Source organism: Martes martes (genome assembly GCF_963455335.1).
Source record: "Martes martes genome assembly, chromosome: 9".
Classification (NCBI taxonomy): domain Eukaryota; kingdom Metazoa; phylum Chordata; class Mammalia; order Carnivora; family Mustelidae; genus Martes; species Martes martes.
The window spans coordinates 10,343,669-10,365,846 of record NC_137896.1 but is presented as its reverse complement, the minus strand read 5'-3'; the positions used below and the strand labels follow the sequence as shown (position 1 = coordinate 10,365,846).

The following is a 22,178-nucleotide window of genomic DNA, read 5'->3' as shown; positions in this document are numbered from 1 at the left end:
AAGAAAGGAATATTTAAAATATTCTTCCCAGGAAACAGCTCCCAAACCTTTTCACTCCCAATCTCCCTCCTGTTTCTCTTGTTTTCCCCCAACTGTGCAGTAGGACAGATAATTTGCTCTTAAGGTCAGGGGGGACATGAGAAGAATGATTCAAGGTAGAAAGTGATCTCTTGTCTGTCTTCCATTTGGCCAATGAAAAGCCCAGTGCTCAGAGGAGAAATTGTTTGTCCAAGGTCACCCAGTACTGTTGGAACCCATTCATATAAACCTCCAAGGGTTTGTATGGTCTCATCATTTTTCTTTAAGATCTATCTCCATAACTTAAATATTACCCAAGTATTCCAGTTTGTATTAATCCTCTACGATGAGAAACATTATTCCAAATGGTGACTGATTTTTAAAAACATTTCTTTGAAAGCTTTTAGAACAGAAAGCCCCAAACCATGTGTCCCCATTAACTTCTCCTTTCCACCTGGGCTAGAGAAGAAAAAGTAGTATTTATGACAGCGGTCACCTGCGTTCATCATCCCTTGTGTTGTGCCAGAAGTAAAAATACCCACCTGTTCTTGTTAGCTGCACTAGCAGGATAAGGAAAGTGGCCCTCAGGGAACCACTGCCTTTGTGACAAAGTCATGGTAAAAGGAAAAAAAAAAAGTAGCTATGCATTTTCAGTAACCTGGGCAGACCTTCCAAATGAGGGTTTATTTTTGAAAACTTCTGCAAGTTACATTTAATGTATTTTTGGTGTTTTGGACTCTAGAGTTTATTTTTTCCAATTATCTTTTAAGTCTTTGATGTGACAGTTCCTGAACTTGAAATATTAGAATTCAGTTCTAACTGAATTTTGTTCATAGGTTAGAATCATTTAAGTATATTACACTCAAAACTTAAAAAAAAAAAAAAACTTTATATAAAGGAATTCAGGTAACCTTTTCCACACGACCATATGTTTAGGTCATTTCATCTTCAAACCATTAGACATAGATTAGGTGGAAATATGATCATAAATCCTACCAACTAGAGCTCTAGAGACTGGATGAAATTTTTGGTGGATTTTTTTCCCTTTTAAAGATTGAATCTCCTGTATTTTTTTTTACCTTGTGAAAGTTTTTATTAGGCATCCAAGAAAAGATCCCTTGGCACCCCCTCTTCACAGCTTCCTGAGTTGTGGGGCAGTGATAAGTATAGGAAGATAGGACCTAAGAATAGATTGTCCAATTAGGACAGAACCCATGTTGCTGTTTAACATTCAGTTTCAAACACTTCCAGAAACCTTTCTGAAAATACTAAGTCATCCCCTTATTGATGACTAATCTCAATTAAAAGCCAGTGTATGATTAAAAGCCAGCCAGTGCAAATGCCCATAATGCCACCGACTCACCTTTTTCGCTTTCCCCGTTGGGTGCATGACCTTTGCGGATGCTTTGGTCCTGTGGGACTAACGTCCGAGTTCTGGCTTGCCTTTCAGTTGACCATAGTCGGATTAAACTCCATCAGGAAGATAATGACTACATCAATGCCAGTTTGATCAAGATGGAAGAAGCCCAAAGGAGTTACATTCTTACCCAGGTAAACCGGATTGTTCAAAATTTTTCTAATGGGTTTTGCCTTACTTGATGTCAACTTGAGAATTGTACAGTACTGTCCTTTATACTTCAGATGAAACCTGCCGCCTCCTTTAGAAGGCCAGGTTGTACACAATCCAAAAAAACGAGGAAGGAAAAATATCTTCCTTCAGAGACAGGGTTTGGTTGTAACATGTGCTTTTTCCAGGAAGTATCCCGCTGCTGGGCTTACAGAAAATGGCCTAAAATGCCAGAATTGCCTGTGGTCTGCTGACAGAGGCAGCAGGGTCGTGGCAAGAGGAGGGCCTTAAGTGTTCGCCTCAGAGCACCGAGGGCTGCTCATGGAAATCAAAGCAGTAGATCTTCGTCCAGGTGTCCGCTCAGAATTCCTCAGCGTGGTCTTCATTCTTTGGCCCTGAAATAAAGCATCCTGAGATGATGTGGATAAGCATGCAAAATCATTTAAAATTCCCATTGGCTTTTGGCATCTTTGTGGAAAAAAAATCATAAAAATGATTTACTATTTGACCTTCTTGTGAAACACTTATTGGCATATGACCCAAAGACCATGGGTCTCTGGGAAAGAGGATAGAGAAGTTTCTTTTTAATTCATTTTCTCAAGTCTTAGTCTGTTACCTGTAAGTTGCTCTAAACACTTGACGTTTCTTTCTTTTTAGTCATAGTTTTTGCTTTCTCATTCCATATCTGTTTATCAGTGTTCTGTATGGCTTTGGGGTATAGGGTGATTTTGAACACGGTACTTCTGTTTAATACTGGGAGATCAAGGTGATAGTGAAGCCAGAGAGCGTATGAACAGAGGCTGCCTTGGGGCAGGGAGCTGATCAACATACCTACCATGGCATGGTCCTGTCCTTCTTTACTGCCCCGTCTGGTCCTGTCCCAGTTCCTCTCCGTCCGTGAGGAATATCATCTCAGATGCCTCCCAGTGTATGGAACATCAGCCACGCCATGTTCAGCCGTGGGGCCATTGAGGAAGTTCTTGGTATATGTGTAGGGGGCAGGCCTTTTACTAGGCCTCAGCCTATGGTCTTCCTGGCACCTCTGGGGTTGTTGGGGTAGGGTGATAAGGAAGGAGATCCTGGTGGTAGCAGGCTGGCGGGAATGGGTTGAGGGAAAGGCAGCTTCTTGGTAACTTCTCTTTTTAGAAGTCAAGTTTCTTTTTTTTTTCTTTTTTTTTTTTAAGGTTTCTTCTTAATCTTAGCCATTTAACTTTGGTGTGATAGGAAGTCCAAAGCAAAGACAGATAGAGGTAGAAAGTCAAATGGAGCGCTAGGAAATAGCCATGCAAACTGTCATACTACTGTCTTCCCCAGCCTCATGCCTTAGCAATTACTTGCACATCTGAAGGTCTCTCTGTTTTTGTCAGGTGGTACCATGGGCATACCTAGCTGCCTGCATGGTCACCCTTTGCCCTGGGATTTTTAAAAGGGATCAAAGTAGCCTGACCCCAAAGTTGTACCTCTAGAGAGTAGGAGCGACACATTTTCCAGGCCACAAAAACGAAGAAAACCATGCCCATTTTTTAAATTTTCAGTGCTGTTCATTATGCAAATAATACAAATCTGTAGTTTTGTTTTGTTTTGTTTTTTAAGGCAGTGGTATGGAAATGTAGAGAATAATGTCACAGATGCCCTCTGTCACTTCCAGAAGTGTTAGCTAAGTTCTCCTTTGGATCTTATATGATTTTACATCCCTGAAACCCATCCTAAGCTAGGGTGCTGGGGAGCAGGGACAGTGACAGGCTGGTAACTGGTGATAGCCATAGCTGTGAGACCGGGTCCTTGGGCCCAAGCTGCAGACTGTAAGACCCAGGTGGTCAGCCAGGAGGCCCCGGGACCCCTGTCTTCTGGGAGCCATTTTTCTGTTCATTGGCTAGAAAGGGTGGTGTATCTGACTTTTCTTGTCTGAGGCTCTGTGTGGAGCTCAGATGTGTCTGGTTTAGGCAGCAGGAGGGAGCGGAGTTCAGGAAAGTGAGTGGGCATTGAGGGCTCATTTGGTCAGGGAAGGTGTGGAGGGACTTCAAGGGAACAGATGCAAATAATCGGGAGAATTTGGGTGAGAAGAGGTGAGACCAGAAACTATTCTAGACATGGTGCTGGTTGGAGGAGGTGACATGCTCTGTCATGGAGGTGAGAGGTGGTGTCCCTTCTGGGCAGTACTAACACTTGACACAGCGGGAGGCATTCCTGTTCTGGTATCCAGTAAACATCTGTGCCCATTGCTAGGTTGGTAGGCAGCCCACCATGTCCTGGTGCCCACGCTGGACCCCTTAGGCCACTTGACTGATGATATGTGTCTACATCTTAGATGTAGACACGTGTACATACCACTACATGTGTGGTATGTAGACACGTACCAACCTTAGTTGGTCCAAGGATGAAGGCAGTCCATGGTCAGTGCATCATTATTGATAGTAATAATAGCTAATGGTTTACTGGCTATTTACTGTCTTCCAGGTGCTGTGGTAAGGCCTTTACGTATATGAACGTGGTTAACTTTCATAACCTGTGAATAAGGATTGTGATCAGTTGAGAGCAGTAGGTGGAGAAACTGAGGCATGGAGATGTAAAGTGACTTGTCCAAGGTCACATGGGTGATAAGTGACTGGAGCTGAGACTCCAGCCCCTGGAAGTGTCGCTGACGATTGCTTCCCCCTACTGCCTCTTGCCTGCACCCCTAGCTTCGTTCCATATTCCATCCGTGCTCCAGAGGGACCACAGTGGAGCCCCTCCACCAGTCAGCTCACACCAGAAAGTAGAATCAGCCTTCTCTGTCCTCTGTGGGTCAGCCCAAATCAGCCCTGAGAGGCAGAAATAACCTTTCACCATGTGGCAGAAAATAGAATTGACGTTACTGACCGCTAGGCAGGGAGGGTGGTCCCTGTCCCAACCCTAGCCACCACTCTGCCGAAGGGCACTGTCACCTGCTAAGCGCCGGAGGTGTGCTCACATTGGAGCACGTGTGATGTATCCGAGCACATGTCCATGTGTAAAATGGTATACACTTTGTGGATTGTGTATTTGCAGGGCCCTTTGCCTAACACGTGCGGTCACTTTTGGGAGATGGTGTGGGAGCAGAAAAGCAGGGGCGTTGTGATGCTCAACAGAGTAATGGAGAAAGGATCGGTAAGTCATGGATTTACCTGCTGTTTACCTCACCATCCATATGTGTCCCAGTCCATGAAGTTGACATTTTTGTCTGACGTTTATTTCTTTACATTGCTTTTGTATTTCTTTTACATGGTATCTGCTTTATTAGAAAAATTTAAAGAAGCATTACATAAATACATGTCTATTAGTCCGAAAAGTAAATGAATTAAAAAGAGGGGGAAGAGTCATTGCTCTGGACCTCTTCCACCCCTGCCCCCCGCCCCCCAATCAGTCGGTCTCTCCCCAGGGCGAGTGCGTGTGTTCTGTGGTCCTCTGCCCGGGGTTCCGGGGCTGCTGCTGTTCCGTTACGGAGCTGTGTAAGCATAGCTTTATTCTGAAAACCAAGTTTCTTCTGTATCCTCCTCATTTCTGCTTTTCTGGCTGGACAAGTTTGCCTCCTGTTGACTGAGCTGTGGGAGCAGCCGCATTTGGGAAAGCTTCTGTCAAATACCCAGACGCCTGGCGCTCGGCTGCCTCCTTAACGTGGACGCTGTCTGCCTATGTGTTTACTGCAGGATTGGTGTGGCATTTCTCCCAAGTTCTCTGCAACTCTAAAACATCCCCAGGGATAGCATGTGTACCGGACATGCGTGATGGTCTGGGCAGCACCCTCCACACATCTGTCCCTGCAGTCGCCGCTGTGGCCTCTCGACTCACTCTCCTCCATGTATCCTACCCCTGGTGTCCAGAATGGTCTTTCGAAACCAAGTGTCACTATGCCTCTTTCAGCCGAAAACCCTTGTGCGGCCCCTACTGGCTCCTGGGATGTATGTAATGTGGCTACAGGACCTAGTTAACCTAGACCCCGATGTCCCACCTCCGTTTCCAAACTCCAGCCAGAACTTCTGTTGCTGGTTTCTTGCCAGGTTCCCTGGCCTGACAGCTGAGTCCCCGCCCCGCCCTCCCCCTCTGGCAGGTATCTCCTGGGTCAGCCACCGTTCGTGCTCCCCTCACTCCCCCTCCCCCAGCTCTGCAGATTGCCTGCTGGAGGCCTGTCTCCCATGAAGGGCGATGTGGTGTACAGTGAGCAGTGTGGCAGCCACGTAGCGAATGGACGCTGCACCCCTGCTTCCCTGGCTCCTTCCCTCTTTTCCTGCCATGGCCAGCACACTCGGGCTCTCCAACCTCAGAGGCGGAGGCCCTGGGATGGGCTCAGGAGTGTGGATACCAGGAGGAGCGAGCAGCCCAGGTACAGAGAACTGCATGTGCCCAGGGCCTTGCCAGGTGCTGGCACAGCACGCTCGGGCTCAGTGGGGCCGCTGCTCTCCCTGCTGGCCCGGCCTCCTCGGTCCCAGGCTTGCCAGGAGAACACGCAGGCTCCGGAGAAGCCGCCCCTCCAAAGAAAGCACAGTCATGGCCTTCGAGGGAACAGATACAAGTGCAGAGAAGTAACACATCAAAGGAAACGTCAGTGGTCAAACGGGAAGCACTCACCGCCAGGCCCCTCCCCTCCCCCCTACAAAGTGACGGCCTTAGTTACAGCAGATCGTCCTCTTACGACAGCGCAAGTTTAAAATCATGGTTTTTGCCTCAGTCCCTTTTCTTAAAGCATCTATTTGCTTGATGATAACAGATGAAGAGCGTACTTGAGTGTCGGAAGAATAATGCTTCCGAGACTTTTTTTTTTTCAGTGAAAGTGGTTTTTAATGTTTTCTGCTTCAGTGGCTTGATTAGTAAAATGTGAAGTTACAAGTGCGAAGCCAGCTCCCACCCGTCACCACTCTTGTTAGCAATTTTGAATAAAGAAACAAACTTCAGGTTCCCACAGCACACACTTTCCGCAGGGGAAGGTGACAAAGATAGGGTGGCCTGTGCATGTGTTCGGCCCTGATGAGCGTTCGGGGTCTCGGGGGCTCAGTGCTGCCCACAGGGGGGCCACTAGCATACCCGCTCCCACGTGTGGCCATCCAGAATGTCTCCAGACATTGTCCAGGGTCCCCTGGGGTGCAAAATTGCTCCCCTTGAGAAGCACTGTTCTCAATGGCATTGAGGGTTTGGGACTTTTAAATCGGGTTCGTTATTCAGAAATGATTGGATATGGTAGCATTTCCTTTTTATTTGTTACTATATTTTTTTAATTTATTTTAATAAACATATAATGTATTTTTATCCCCAGGGGTTCAGGTCAGGTCTGTGAATCGCCAGGTTTACACATTTCACAGCACTCATCATAGCACATACCCTCCCCAGTGTCCATATCCCCACCACCCTCTCCCTGTTTGTTACTATATTTGAGTGAAACCTCTTTGCTGTTGGCCCAGTCTAGCCAGGGTGCTGTCCTGTAGCTGTGTGCTGGCCCCCAGGCCTGCCCTTGCTTGTCTCCCATCCAAGGCTGACCGTAAATAGGCAGCTTTTCCCCTTGGCCACTTTAAAAAAAAAAAAAAAAAAAAGGAAACCTGGCTGGTTGGTTTTCATGCAATTTACTGTGACCGTGTGACAGTAGTCTCTGTTTTCCTGTGGAACTGCTCTTCCTGCTCGGGGTCACTCAGGCATGCACACTGGCGTGGAAAGCAGCAGGTGGTTTGAGATTCTTAATGTTTCTTAGGAATCAACGATTTCAGTTTGTCATCAACATTTATCATCCCCATTAGAGCTGACTGGGGAAAATTCTAAGAAGTCACAGTGTCTTTCTGCTCAGCTGATGTAGTTATGGTCTATGCATACAGCCCGCAGTCAGAACCGGCTTGCAGAGTGTTCCCATGCAATGCACATTTGTTTTCTGGTTTCCTTCCTTCTCTGAATAGTATAGGATGTGCCCCTCTTATTTTTGGCAGACCTGCCTGTTAAGCTTTTGGGCTTTTGTGCTTCCTGGAAAACAGTGGTGTAGAAGATGATTATGTGTGTTAGACGGAGCTTATCCAAGTAGCCCAAGTTCTTGGGGGTTCAATTTAAAGATGGAGTTGAGACATGTCTGTGAAGAGTGTATTTGTGTGCAAGGGCGGGAATTGTGTAGGCAGGAGAAAAAGACAAACAAGGAGGTGTTTAACCAGAAATATCGCCTCTCTCTCTCTCCCAAAACCCCAACTAAAGGTGCAGTTTGACTTCAGTTCTTTTGTGCACGTGAGACTCTGGATTTGTGTCGCGGGCCCATCGGGTTTCACCCATTTGCTTAGTTATCCCTCTGGTTCATTATTCCTTGGGAAAACCAATCCAGCATCACAGGGTTACCCCCGGTGACATGCATGGATTTTTCTGAAGATTGCCTGGCTGTTTGGGAAGGCCCCAAGGCCTCTCTCTCACATTCAGCTTCGAGGTGGGAAGGGCAGCTGTGACGGACACCCACCACGTGGGTGCTGCCGTTTGCTGCCGACCCAGGATGTAGCACGATTTGAATCCTGGGGAACGACTGCTTTCTAATAAAAAGTCTCTTCTCAGGGGGGGATGGATCGGTTTAATAGAAGAGCAATAAGTTGTGCTCTTGAGCTTATTTTTGTGTTTTGTTTTATTTTTTTGTGTTAAAAATGTCTACAGGAAATGACAGCAAGCAGAGCGTGGCATGTTGCTGTGGATGCCTTCGAGCTCTTAAAAATAAATATTGCTTGACACCTAGCGCGCACTAGCGTCGCGCGGTAGCGGAGTTCCTGAGTCTTTACCACATCACAGAGACTTATTGGGCTTTAGATTTGGTTTTGAAAGTGAGTGTTTGCTGTGTGGAGGTGAGCTGTAGAAGACTCCTTCCCTGCCCATGAGACCCGAAAGCACCGGCCTCTTCTCTGAGAAACGCACTGTCCTGCGTTTCTGCTTCTCTGCTTGTGGTGTTGGGGGCACGCTCCAGCACACGTGGCGCCGAAGCCACCAGGGCGGTTTCTCTGCCTCTGGGGTTTTCAGGAATTGCACGGGTCTGATTACTGGAAGTATGGGAAGACGGGCATCCTTGAAGCGTCCTCCCTGGTCCCCCTTTCAGCTGCCCCACCCCTTTGGGTCAGCCGAGGACCTTGCCGTGTCCCTGCTGCTTCCATGTCCTGAGTGGCAGAATTGCTATGATGCTGGCAGGTTGGTCCTGTTGCAGGGGTTCATCTTTGGCAACGTCTCATCGGTGTTAGGAGGGGATGTGGGTAAAACCGGCTCAGTCTTTCAGGCAGGCCCAGTCCAGGCCCCATTGGCCTTCTGTTTCGGGACTGTGACGTCTTATGCTGTGTCTGGTGTTTCTCGGTTTGCTGCTGCTTTTCTCTTGGTTTTTTTTTGGGCAGTGCAGCTGCGTTAGAGCAGGACTGGTGGGCCTTCCTGATTCTGTCTGCACTATGCTCAGGAGCCTCCTGGCGCTTCGCTGCCCAGGTGACACGGCAGGTCCTGAGCCTGCCCCCAGAGTCGCTGTGGCCCGGTCTTCCCTTGGCCCTGCTCCCTGTTCCTCTGAGACTGACTTCTGGGCAGTCACTGCCTAGGAAATCCTAGTCACCCCTCCAGGCACGCCTCTGTCAGAGGCCACTTTTTTTTTTAATTTTTATTTTTTTAAAGATTTTATTTGAGAGAGCGTGAGGTGGGGGGTGGAGAGCAGAGGGAGAGGGAGAAACGGACTCCCTGCTGAGCAGGGAGCCAGATGCGGGGCTTGATCCCGGGACCCTGGGATCATGACAGAGGCCTCTCCTTCCATAGGGTTTTTTCTCATCTCTTGCATGTAACTTCTGCTGGCCTGGAACCTTTGCTTCTTCTGAATTCCCACAGCACATCCATAGTGTTTATTCCCGCTGTGCCCCCTTGTCACTGATCTGCACCAATGGTCTCTCCTGACCGGCAGAGGCTGGGCCTGGAGGGGCTCCCTCTACCTGCCCTGGTATTTCAGGCGGCTCGTCCTGCAACTCAGAGGAGGTGCCGGGGGGCCAGTCCACATTCAGGTGCAGTGGGGGTGGATTTGTACCGTTTCCCGAAGAGCTGGCTGCACGCACTGATAATTTCATGTGATGGAAATCATCATGTCTTTGGGGTTCCCTCTGTCTAGGCACATTGTCCAACTCCCTGGCTTATAGACCTTATAACTTAGCACCCATCTGCCTGCTGTTTTGGTCCACAATGTTCATCACCAAACAGAAAGGTATAGTATAGAAACTTGACTCAAAGTACGCCACTAAATTTGAGTCAAACTTTCTTTCTTTTCTTTTTTTTTAAAGATTTTATTTATTTATTTGACAGACAGAGCACAAGTAGGCAGAGAGGCAGGCAGAGAGAGAGGAGGAAGCAGGCTCCCCGCCGAGCAGAGAGCCCAATGTGGGGCTCCATCCCAGGACCTGGGATCATGACCTGAGCCAAAGACAGAGGCTTTAACCCACTGAGCCACCCAGGCGCCCCGAGTCAAACTTTCTTTCTTAAAACTCTTAAGTGATGGGCACTTAGGTGGCTCAGTTGGTTGGACGCCTGCCTTTGGCTCAGGTCATGATCCGGGAGTCACTGGATCGAGTCCCACATCAGGCTCCCAGACTCCGTGGGGAGTCTGCTTCTCCCTCTGACCTTCTCCCTTCTCATGTTCTGTCTCACTCTAATTCTCCCTCAAATGAAAAAATAAAAAATCTTTAAAAAAAAACCTAACTCTTAAGTGAAACCAAATCTTTGGGAGTTTGCTGGCTTTGAAGAAAAAGTTAATGAGCTATATTTAAATGAAGATGATCGAATAGTTCCTGGAATTATTAAATTAGAAAATCAAAAGGATTTTTTGGGACTGAGCCAAACCAGAATGAAAGGGTGGGATGGGGCAGCGGGCGACCCTAAGCCTTGGAGGAGCCCCTGTCCACACCTTCTCTAAACATTCAGTTACAGCCCTCCGGCCTGCACAGGTGTCCCACAGTCTCCTTCAGACTTGGTTCCGGTCCCCCAGGTAAGTCGTCTGCATTGGGCCAACAGCACCAATCCGGTTCTCGGTAATCTTCAAAATGGCTACAGAAAGTAGTCTGTGAGAGACTAAAGCTGTGGCACAGTCCGGCTTCACCTCATGAATGGCCTGGAAGGGCCAGACCCCCAAAGCCTGTCCTCGTGTGGGGAGAACCAGGGAGCGGCTGTGTTTGGAGGTCCAGGCCCTCTCTGCCCAGCCAGCTCTGGGTCTTCACCACCTCCCCATCTGCCTCAGAGGCAGGCAGGTTATGCTGATGGTGACATCCAAGGTCAGAAAGCCCCAGTTTACCTTTGGGTTGTCCTGAAGCTCATGGAAGGAACTCTCTACCTCCGTTCAAGGGAAAACCGTCCATTGCTTATAGTAATTCATCATTTTCTCTCCTAGTTAAAATGTGCTCAGTACTGGCCACAAAAAGAAGAGAAAGAAATGATCTTTGAAGACACAAATTTGAAATTAACCTTGATCTCCGAAGATATTAAGTCATATTACACAGTACGGCAGCTGGAATTGGAAAACCTTACAGTGAGTATGGCATGTACTCCGTCCTTCCCACGGCCGCTGCTTGAGATGTCTTTCCGCCTGGGTGATATTACCTAATGCCACTTTTTCTGAGTTTTGTACACTCTGACCGAGATGTGGTCTTAGCCCTGTGGGAAGCAGAGCTTACCCGCTTACCTACCAGGGGAGCTGGGGGGGTGTGTGGTGGTGAGTCTGGGAAGGGGGGGCTCCTCAGGCCCCTCCTCCACAGAGCTCTCTCCCTGAACTGTAACATTAGTTCATCATAGTCTCTAGGGAAAAGGGAGTTTCTCAGCTAAAACGTCTCTCTGTTCCTGTCTTTGCAACTGCCGTGGGACTGACATGGTGGCCGCAGGTCATATAGCGGCCACTGCCTCTTTTCTTGTCCACAGTCTCTTTAGCTTGAAGCGAGGGAAGAAGGGCTGACTCCCAAGGTCATAGTCAGTAGTGTACGTTTTCTAAGTGAGGTTTTGGGTTTATTTGTCTTGGGAGGAACGTCTAACACCAGCTGCTGGCTCTCCTTGGAAGGTGGTCTTGGAACAGATCAAGGCACGGGGCTAAGCAGCAGTACCACAGAAGGCCCTGCCCACGGGGATTCTAAATAATTTTCCAGAAGCCATCACCCGGAGGACCCTGCGCCAGGGTGGGCAGCTTCTGGGAACAGCCTCGGCCGTGGCGGTCAGCCACTCCCTTCCGGCCCACTCTCGGGGCTGGACTCCCGGCCCTGCCGTCTCAGACTGTCAGATGTGGAGAGAGGGGCATCACGTCTCACCATGGCTCAGTTTCCCCCCCTTCCAGATGGGGGTTTTGTAAGGGCCCAGACGGCAAGGAGCACGGTTAAGTGTTAGAACAGCACCTGGCTCTGCCCCTGCCGGGGTCAGCACATTCTCTGGGGTTGAAGTGACAGGATTAGCCAGGGCGGTCCCCGCCCAGACCGGAGGGATGGCGGGAGCAGTGCCAACTTGGATAGGGGCTTGCTGGGGGGCTGCCCGTGACTTCAGCTCACGTGTTCGTGTTTAGCCGACTGCATTCCAGTCCCCTGCCTCCCGTTGTTGCATAACTGACTGGAGTAAGAGCTAGAATGTAGCGTGGGCTGCCATAAGCAGAGCAAAGTAAGTGGCGTGGCTCTTTGTGGAATGCAGCGACGCGGCTCCTGAGCGCGACAGCCCGGGCCTGCCGCAGCGCCCCCCCACCAGGCCTCCAGGGCTCTGGTTTACGGAGGGCTTCGACGGAGCATTTTCAGGACTAACGTCGGCAGTGTGTTGGAATGTGCCTGCAGGATCATGTCACAGACGTTCTTTTTCATGCTTTTTAAAATGCTCAAGCCCTGACATCAAGAGGGACTTCTGGTAAACCCTTGAGAAAATTTTTCCCGCTTGTTGAGGGAAATGGAATTCGGACGGAGCAGAAGGGGCTCGTGATGTCCACTCGGTGGGGCACCTGCAGCAGTGCGGAGGTTTTGGTGTTGGGAAAGGCTGTTTGCCCTCACAGACCTTGTTCTTAAAAATTCTTTTCTCAGGCGTGGATCTGTTCAAGCACAGGTTTAGAGCGAATTCCTTGAGAAAGAGGTGGGCAGCTGTGAGGGAGGGTGTCAGCGGGAGCTACTCCACACCTTTTTAATGATTAAAGAAGGAATTTGCTTTTAGTATATTTTCTTCTTACTCCTTTTTTAAAATCTATTTTTGAGTGTTTTTCTTTCCCTGAAAAATAGAAAGGGTATCTCTCATTTTAAGCCATATAAGGAGACCATTTTCGAGGGAGGAAAAAATGGCCTTACTTACGGTGGTTCTAGAAATGACCCTCATGTCGCCTGCAGAGTCTTCTAGTTCCGCAGAAGGACCTCCGTGTGTCAGAGCTGGTGCAGGGTTCCGTATGAGCATTCTTTGCTGATGTTAGGTCATTGGTGTTTATCGTAAACTCTTTCACAAGTTTTCATCACACCAGGCCCCGGGAGGCTATTAGGACTGAAGCTGTAAGCTCTGGGAAGGCAAGGGCAGTGTCCTTACCTTATCCTGCCGGGCATGGTGGCTGGCGTGGTAGGCATATTGTGGACATTTTGCTAAGTGTAGGGAGGCATTGTTGGTCCACAGGCCTCTGGACTCTTCATAGGTTTAGAGGGAGGAGCAGGGCTGGAAATGGCACTGGAGGCCATTCTTCGTTCTGTTCCACTGGGAGCAGATGTGGCCAGGGGGAGAAACAGTTGGGGACAAGTTTCAGGGCCCTCATTTCAGAAGCACCTGCAGCAGGCTCTGAACAGGGGCTCCGGAGTCAGGCACACTTAGATTTTTAACTCCTGCCTCCTCACTTCACGGAGGCTTGGCCTCCAAGCCTCAGTATCCTGGTCGAGAAAATGGGAATACGGGAATCCAGGCCTTGAAGGATTCAAGCGTGAATTCGCATCAGTGAGCTGATGTGTGCCACACTGGGATGCTGCAGGACCGGCGGGGCCGGTGGTGTTGACGCCCTCCTCCTCAGCTGTGTATCGACCACAGCTGCCAGCTGCCAGCCTTTGGAGCCTGGCCTGGTTACTTTTTTCTCTAAAATGACAGTCCTCTGAGACTTCCAGGTAGTCGTGTGAAGACTTGGCGTTACCCAGAGCTGGGGCCACACACATGCGGTAACAATTTTTTACTCTTCCATGGGAAACCCTACAGTGCTTTAGGACAGGGTTGCCGTTGGGTGGCCTTGCAGCATCATTGTATTTGTGGGGCAGAGAGAAATCACTTGTAACCATGAAGACAGCAGAGGGGATGGGGCACTGGAGGAGAGATGTGGATGAGAACGTTCCATGCTAAAGGAAGGGCAGTCGAGGCGGGAGCAGCCTCTAGGTCCAGTGTCAGACACACTCCAGTGCTTCGTATATCTTGGCTGGGTGAGTAGATAGAAGGAACTCTGAGAAGGGAAGCTGTTCTTCGAGTTAGTTGGGGGTGGGGGGTGGGGTACATTTCGTGCTTACTTGAAAGCCGTGATTTCTGTACAGATGATTCTCTTGGAGTATCTTTTTTCTTAGAGAATTTCTTTTTTCTTTCTTTCAGTCTCAAGAAACTCGAGAGATCTTACATTTCCACTATACCACGTGGCCTGACTTTGGAGTCCCCGAATCGCCAGCTTCATTCCTGAACTTTCTTTTTAAAGTTCGTGAGTCGGGGTCACTGAGCACGGAGCACGGCCCTGTCGTGGTGCACTGCAGTGCTGGCATCGGCAGGTCGGGGACCTTCTGTCTGGCTGACACCTGCCTCTTGCTGGTAAGGAGGCCCCTGAAGGCCCCGGGAAGAGAAGGGAGCCCATGTGTGGCCTGGTCCCTGTGGCCTGCCCCGAGCTTTTCTGTCATTAGACAATGACAGAATGACAGAATGCAGTAAACTAGCCAGGATCTTTAATTTTTAACAATTTTCCTCCTATGACAGTAGCTCTAAGCTAAGTAGCTTTGTTCGGAGGGATGTTCTTAAGCGGAATGTGGAATCGGGAAGATCCAGAGACTCCCTTTCTCTTACTCTTTCCCCCGTGCTCTCGTGGTCCCGATTTTGCTGCACTTTCACGCATTTGCTAGAATTCTGCCTCCCCGCTGTGATTTTTCCCGAGTAGAAACTGGAGGACTCCTCCAGAACGTTGAAAATCACATTGTACTTGGGAGTCGAGGCTGGCTGAATGGTGTCTCCTCTCTGGCTTTCAGATGGACAAGAGGAAAGACCCTTCTTCTGTTGACATCAAGAAAGTCCTGTTAGAAATGCGGAAGTTTCGGATGGGGCTGATCCAGACAGCAGACCAGCTCCGTTTCTCTTACCTAGCTGTAATCGAAGGTGCCAAATTCATCATGGGAGACTCTTCAGTGCAGGTAAGCCTTGCTTCTGCTTACATCCAGGTGTGTCGATTTTGAATTTTTGTCTCTGAAGGAGGCTGTCAGTTGTAAAAGTTCAAATACTCTACCACGGCTCAGAAGAAATAGCTATCTTCTGTGGCGAACTAGCTAGAAGGTTGTGAAAATGCTCACTGCGAGCCGATTTTTGCCGTGGACGCGCTGACGTAGAGAACACTGATAATAGTTCATAGACTTTATTTTCAAAAGATTTCATCTTCCAAGTATACGTATCTGTAGCCCCAGGAAGCAGAGAGAGCCCCTCACCTCTGCTCACTTTGAAGGGGAGCCGATTTCCTGACAGATCAGCCCGCCGTGAATGCTAACGGGGCTTTCTCTGCTGCTTTCCCTAGGAGCAATGGAAGGAGCTTTCCCATGAGGACCTGGAGCCCCCACCCGAACACGTCCCCCCTCCTCCCCGGCCCCCCAAACGCATCCTGGAGCCACACAATGGGAAGTGCAAGGAGTTCTTCCCCAACCACCAGTGGGTAAAGGACGAAACCGGGGAGGATAAAGAAGACTGCTCTATCAAGGAAGAAACCAGAACCCCTTTAAATGTCCCTTGCGGCGTGGAAAGGTAAGCCCGAATGGGCCTGGCTTATTGGGGGTGAGGGGGACTGACCTTCTCATCCAGAAACGCATTGATATTGAAACCCTGAGGACCCAGCCTCCTCTTGGCAAGCATCACCTCTGTGTCTTTGGGGAAAGGGACTCCTGGACCAGCACCACTCCTCGCCTGGCTGTAGGAGCCAGGAGCATTTGACGCTGCCACAGGTTGGCTGCTGCCCGCCATGCCCTCAGGGACCTACTTCAGTGGGGCTCTAGCACCACCTTGTGGTGCCTGTTGGAATCCTGCATCCGGATAGCAGTCCCACCCAGAGATGACCATGCCCTGCCCCTGGCTTCTAGCCAGTCCTGAAACGTGCTATCCAGGTTAGACCATGTACTTTCAGCCCCCAGATTGGTCCTTCTGGGAATTTAACCTTTTGTGTAGTTTTGATTAACGTAATGCCATTTAGCAAAGATTATTGAACACATACTGATGCATGTGAAATACTGAGATCACTGGAACATGGCCCCTGGTCTGTATTCTAGACCATCTTGTTGGGGTGGGGACAGTGGATTACGGATGGGACCCTGTGGACAATAAGGAGATGGAAGTGTATGCTGTGGTGGTCAGCCATCGAGAAGATACCCTGCCTTCCCAGGGTGCTCAAGGAGGGCCTGCATGAGGCGTGGAAGCATGGAGAAGGAATGGGTGTGAGCCTGAGCCCCAGCCTGTGGAGACAGTGCCCTTGTTCCTGCCTCCTGGATGAATGCATGCTTTGGCCCAGCATTTGTACACATCTAGAAATTTGGTTTGCAACACTTTGCAAACAGGTGTCCAAAGAGATCTGTAGGGGGAGGTGTTTATTGCGGCATCATTGAGAACGGTGCAAAACTGGAGACAAGCTGATTATATATGTAGGGATTAGGTAACTCTTGCTTTCTCCCTACTTTGGGATACTTTGGAGCTGTTAAAGGACACGATCAGGAATGCACTAATGCTGCTAGATGTTGGAATAACAATACTGAAGTAAGCAGGTTAGACATGGCGTGTCCTTGAGTGGTCCTTTAGCTAAACTGATCATCAGAATCTTACCTAGGCACCTTACCAAATGCTGAGTGCCAGGCCCCAGCACTGACACGTGCCCCTAAATCAGCAGGGTCCTTCATGTGACTGGGTCCCCATCACAGCCCCATCACCTCTGGGACTTGTCCAGTGGGGCCTCCCAGAACAGGTTTTGTGCGATGTGCTCGGCAGTAGCTCTATGATAGCCTGCCCGGGAGACTGTGCCTGGCTTCCCAGGGCCTCTGGTGATGTTCTCAGGGCGTGCCAGTGTGCTCCATCTGAGGGCCTGCCAAGAGTTGAGAGTGAGCGAGGTGAGAGCTGGCACGTGACTGGTGTCCAGTCTGTCATGTGTTCTGTTTTGTATTTGCTAAGACTGGGGGGGGGGGGTGCTTTTCTGTGTGTGTGTGTGTGTGTGTGTGAAGGTGGCAAGGAGGGGAGTGTGGATCTAGGAAGCCAAAAGCCAGAGAGTTCCAGGAAAAAATGGGGTTGTGCCAAGAACGTAGGTGCCTCTGGACGCCAGTGGGGGCCCATCTGCACACGGGCCTCAGCCCTGTAGCTGGGGCCCCATGATGGGGAGCGGAAAAGCAGGTGCTTTGTGCCACCTCCTGGGCAGGTAATGCCTCAGGGGTCCTGCCCACTACACACGATGCTGCTGGGGTAGAAAAGCTGTGGAGATGCATGTGAGAAGCAAGACATCTTGTGGTCAGGTCTTCTGTCGGGAGGCAAGGGCAGTGGGAGAAGGAAAGGCCTGGGGGAGGTGGTGGAGAGAGGAAGGGCCTCTGCTGGCCTCTCCTGAGACAGGCCTGGAAGGAGAACACAGTTCACATCATCCCCGCGGGGGTGCTCTGGCTTGCCACCAGGAGGGCAGCCAGTCTGTACACCGGAGGCCTGAGGAACAGTCCTACTGGCGGGATGGGAGCGATGCTGGGGCCTCAGGCCGGGGACAGGGTGGGCTGAGGGGCACAGGGAATGCGTGATGTCCTCACGTCAACACAGCAAAGGCTCCTATGCAGGGGCCGGGGGAGAGAGAGAGAGCATGCGGGCCGCACCATTGCCCTCCCTGAACTGAAGGGGAACATTCTCCAAGCAAACCCCAGGGCAAATTAGCACCTGGCTTTGCACCAGCGCCTGTATTTCTCAGTAGAGTCTCACCCACCCTCCATCACCAAGGAGTCCACGGGGCTCCAGAACCATACCCTGTCTGTGGCAGCCGTCTGGGTCTCTGGGGCAGGGTGGGGGTGTGTGTGTGACGCGTGGGCTTCAGGTCAGTATCCGTATTCCCAAGGTCTTGGCAATTCTAGCTGTAGCGGTAGCATCCCCGCTGTTGTTTGCCCCAGAGCGAGTAACCCATCTCTGTGCATCTCCTCCCTCAGCACGAGTCCAGACACTGAAGTCCGAAGGCGGGCCGTGGGGGCAGGTCCTGCCCAGGGGGAGCCCTCGCCGCCCAAGGAGAAGCAGGACCCGGCGCTGACTCCCTGGAAGCCCTTCCTGGTGAACATGTGCATGGCCACGGTCCTCACGGCCGGCGCGTACCTCTGCTACAGGGTATGTTTTCACTGACGGACGTGCTGGCAAGACCGTGGGTACAGAAAGCACTGGCTGGCAGCCCGGCATTAGCATTCAGTGCTGTGGAAGGATCTGAGCCAGTCTCAGAAGAAACAGAGCAAAGGTTTTTAAAGGCTGGAACTGTGAAGGGCTAGCAAGAGAGAATTGAGGATTGATGCACTGGGGTTTTAAGGAGCCCTGTGACCCCAAGAATATATAAGAGTCTAATCTCAGGGCCTTAACCTATTCAGGAGTAAGTAGAGAAAATGCCAAATGTGTGTGTGTGTGTGTCTCTCTCTCTCTCTCTTTTTTTTTTTTGTTACTGTTGTTTGTTTTTGGAAAAAAAATAATAGAATTACAACACATTGTTGTTTTTAACCTTTATAAAAAGCAGCTTTTGTTATTTCTGGAAAAAAAAAAAGAGACTAGGCACTTACGAAACTTCCTTGTACCCTTAGGTGGTGTCAGCAGATACACAGTTTATATTGGATTTCCCAGGGAAAGATTCCCGAGCTTTTACGAATGTAAACTCCTTTGGAGAAGAGGGTTTAAGGGTTCAGGGCGCCATCTTGCTCAGTCGCTTCCTCTGCTGTGCGCACACTGAGCTGGGACAGCGCCTGCGAGCTTTCCCATTTTTAGAAGAGAAACAACAGAAGGCCATCTCTAGAAAACAAAGCCCGGCTTCTGCTTTTGCTCAGGGTGTCCCCACCGGTTTCCCATTGCTCATTTCTCCATCCGTCCCTTCTCATTCCGGCCACCTGGGTCAGCCCCGCCCTCCTCACCCCACCTCCACAAACGGGGTTCCTCCAGGCCCCTGCCTCAGGGTCTGAGGTCACAGCAGGGTGGCACCAGCTTTTCACCCTGCCATTGAGGTCCCGAAGGAACAGTTTCCACTTCCTTCGGAATAGAAATGCTCTTGCAGTAGAAATCCACACGTGAGATGCATTTCGCTGTTAATGTGCGGGGAAGACGGAGGTTTAGCCTCAGAACTCTAGTCGTGGAAATCACCCCACAGGACTTTTTAAAAATCATTTTAAAATATTTTGTCTTTTTTGCAAGCGACCATCTCTGAGTACATCGGATGGTTTAGCAATGTGTAAACAATGTTTTCCCTAGGGGTGATTTTTGGGGAGGCAGGCTGTCCTAAAAGAGAAACGAACCCCCTTCACTGGAGGCTGGGGAGGCCAGGGTAGTGCGTGAGTCTGCCGCTCTGCAGGGGTGGGTCCGGGCTCATCTGAAAATGTTTGGTTTCATTCCAGTTCCTGTTCAGCAGCAGCACATAATCTGACCCACCTCCACTCCACCTCCACCCCACTGTCCGCCTCCGCTGCTAGAGCCCGCGCGCGCCTGGCAGGCAGGCCGTGGTCGGTAAGGGCCGAGGACAGCGTAGCCAGCCGGGACCTGGACGGACGTTTGTTCTGCACTAAAACCACCCTCCCCGGGCTGTTGGTTCCCACTCCTTTTGACTCTGTTTCCCCTCCCTTTCCTTCAAGTATCCAATCCACTACCCATTTTTTGAGGAGAGCAAAGGAGAGTCCGGTGCTGGTGGCCTGTGCGAGTCGCGAGGCCCACCCCGGCGCGTGCTCCCCTGGTGTGGCCCGGTGCAGCCCGGGTAGGCAGCACCCAGTGTCCTCCCCCCTGGACCTCCACGGAGACCGTGTGCAGTGAGCCTCTCCACTCCATATTTATTTTTTTGTTTTTGTCTTTTTTTCCCAAAGGCATCCATAGTGCACTAGCATTTTCTTAAACCAATAATGTATTAAAAATTTTTGATGTCAGCCTTGCATCAAGGGCTTTATCAAAAAGTACAATAATAAACCCTCAGGTAGTGCTGGGAACGTAAGACTTTGCCATGAGCCTGCTGCGTCAGACCAGTACTAGGAAGGTGGATGGTTGTAAGCAGTCGTTATTTCGTGACATTGTGGGTAACGTGAGAAGAGGTTTGGCATATGTTTATAGAACATGGGATAATATATACTGAACACTTGGATATTTAAGATACATGACGTGAGATGACTTTGTCCCAGTTATCCCCTCCTGGTTATCTGCTAGAACCTTGTTCTCAATCACTGCTTTCCCTGTGTGTATTAGAATGCATGTTCGGTCGTCTCGTGCCCCGATCAGATACCACGTGCTTGAAACACTTAGCTCTCTGCTTATTAATGTGTCCCCATGTACAAGTCCAATCTACCTTTGCATGATCTGATCATTACATGGCTGTGGTTCCTAAGACTTGCTGAAATCTGCCATTCAGCAGTGGAGTGATGTTTTCCAGTAACACATATTTGCCGAATTCCTGGCATGACACTCTGGTGACTTCCTGGTGAGGCCCGGCCTGGCCTTGTCCACCCGGGGCCCACTGTAACTCAGACATTCCAAGGGTATGGGAAGCCATAGTCACACCTCACGCTCTGGACATATAGGCAAGCAGGGTCCCCCCCCACCACCCTGGGGATCAGCCTCCATGGTCAGAAGTTCACGCTCCTTTCCAGCAGACTGTGATTTGGAACCAAGGCAACTGTTGGAAACCACACGCCCGAAGCAATCTGGGTGACAGTCTCTCGGAGTCCGCCTGCCACTGTCCCGTTCCAGGGGCCTTGCTGAGAGCCACGTCTGCCCCTGCCCTTGAACCCTGGGGACCGATGGTGCTCACGACTCTTCCTGCAAGGGAGCTTAAGACCTCCACATTAAGTGGCTTTTTTAACAAGAAAAACAAAACAAAACAAAAAACAAGGCAGCTGTAGCTCACAAGCTGCTCTTTTGCCAGCATTTTCACATTTTGCCTTTCCCATGTTAGAAGCCCGTGCAGAGAAACTCTGCGGCGGGAACATTCGAGGCATCGCTCTGCAGAGCCTTGGTGAGGTATGGGTGAGGCTGAGGTGCCAGGCTGGAGGCGTTTTTGAGTTGGGCTTGTTTGTTTGTTTTTTGAAGTCCTGTATATGTATGTAGTAGTTTGGGTGTGTATATATAGTAGCATTTCAAAATGGATATACTGGTTTAACCTCCTATCCTTGGAAAACAGATGGCTCTCCATCTTGTTACACGTATGTTAGAGAAGTAGCGAGCTGCTCTGCTATATGCCTTAAGCCAATATTTACTCATCTGGTCATTATTTTTTACAATGGCCATGGAATAAACCGTTTTTACAAAAATAAAAACACACAAAAAAAGTGAGGTGTTTCGGTATAATACCTTTTCAGGTGTGTGTATACATGGCTGCATGATGGGGGGTGGGGGGCGCGCATCTCAGGGTCTTCTGTGACCTCACAGAACTGTCAAACTGTACAGATTTCCAACTTGCCATATAAATGATGGGTTTGCATTTTAGTTGCAACAATAAAATTTTTTTTCTAAAGAACATGGATTTGGGGTGCCTCCCATGCCTTTATTTAATGGGCCTAAAGGAGGACGGGTACCTCCTGTTTCTTGCCGCCGCTGCCAAAAAGCAGGTGCTGTCGCTCAGGCGGCTGAGGGTTACTGTGGCCTCCTGGGGTTGTGCTCACCTTTGAGCTGGGGGACCATTCCCTTCCCGGTGAGTTTATGTGACACTTTCGGCGTCCTCCCAGTTTCTTGGACGACAACAGAACCCACCTTCTGAATGCCCAGGGCCTTGGGCTACCTTAGCAAACCACCCAGACTGCTTGGAGGACTGCTCAGAACGCGTCCTTCTCAGTATCTCTGTCGAGCCGTGCTTGATGGAGAAGTGACGAGATAGAAAATTCACCTAGTCCTTCCTTGTACGCCGTTCACCTTCTCTAAAGTGATTGGTTGACTTCTTGTTCTGAAATAATTTCAGATTTATAAAGTGTTGCAAAAATAGTACAAAGAGTTCCCTTATACCCTCCAGGGTTGTGTGATTGGCTGCTGGGGCCTCCTGGCAGGATCCGCAGAACTGGGGAGTAAACGCAGGCTGTGGTCATGTGACCTTGGAACGCCCGCAGAGGACTGTGGCCACGGGAAGGTGGTGTCACACCCATTGTCACTTCAGTCTTTGTTGCAGATACAAAAATGGCATCTAAGCTTTCACGACGTGGTAGAATGCCAGTGTGGGGGGGAAGAAAAATGGCTGAATTCGTAACTGGCACAGAAATCA

General features: G+C 49.9%; 1 protein-coding gene across 2 annotated transcripts in view; it reads left to right on the top strand.

Annotated features, from left to right (window-relative positions):
- The window catches only part of PTPN1 (protein tyrosine phosphatase non-receptor type 1), a 67,261-nt gene extending 45,824 nt beyond the window's left edge, over positions 1-21,437 (top strand). Inside the window, exons 3-10 of one of the 2 annotated variants that reach the window (XM_080814750.1) lie at positions 1,469-1,569; positions 4,613-4,711; positions 10,941-11,078; positions 14,108-14,317; positions 14,746-14,907; positions 15,282-15,505; positions 17,914-18,085; positions 19,345-21,437. In XM_080814750.1, the coding sequence (XP_080670876.1) occupies positions 1,469-1,569; positions 4,613-4,711; positions 10,941-11,078; positions 14,108-14,317; positions 14,746-14,907; positions 15,282-15,505; positions 17,914-18,085; positions 19,345-19,368 (1,130 nt within the window). In that variant the 3' untranslated portion in view covers positions 19,369-21,437. Of the gene's footprint in view, positions 1-1,468; positions 1,570-4,612; positions 4,712-10,940; positions 11,079-14,107; positions 14,318-14,745; positions 14,908-15,281; positions 15,506-17,913; positions 18,523-19,344 lie in introns of those variants that run through there. The other variant, XM_080814751.1, reaches the window with a different exon arrangement.
- The last annotated feature ends 741 nt before the right edge of the window (positions 21,438-22,178 follow it).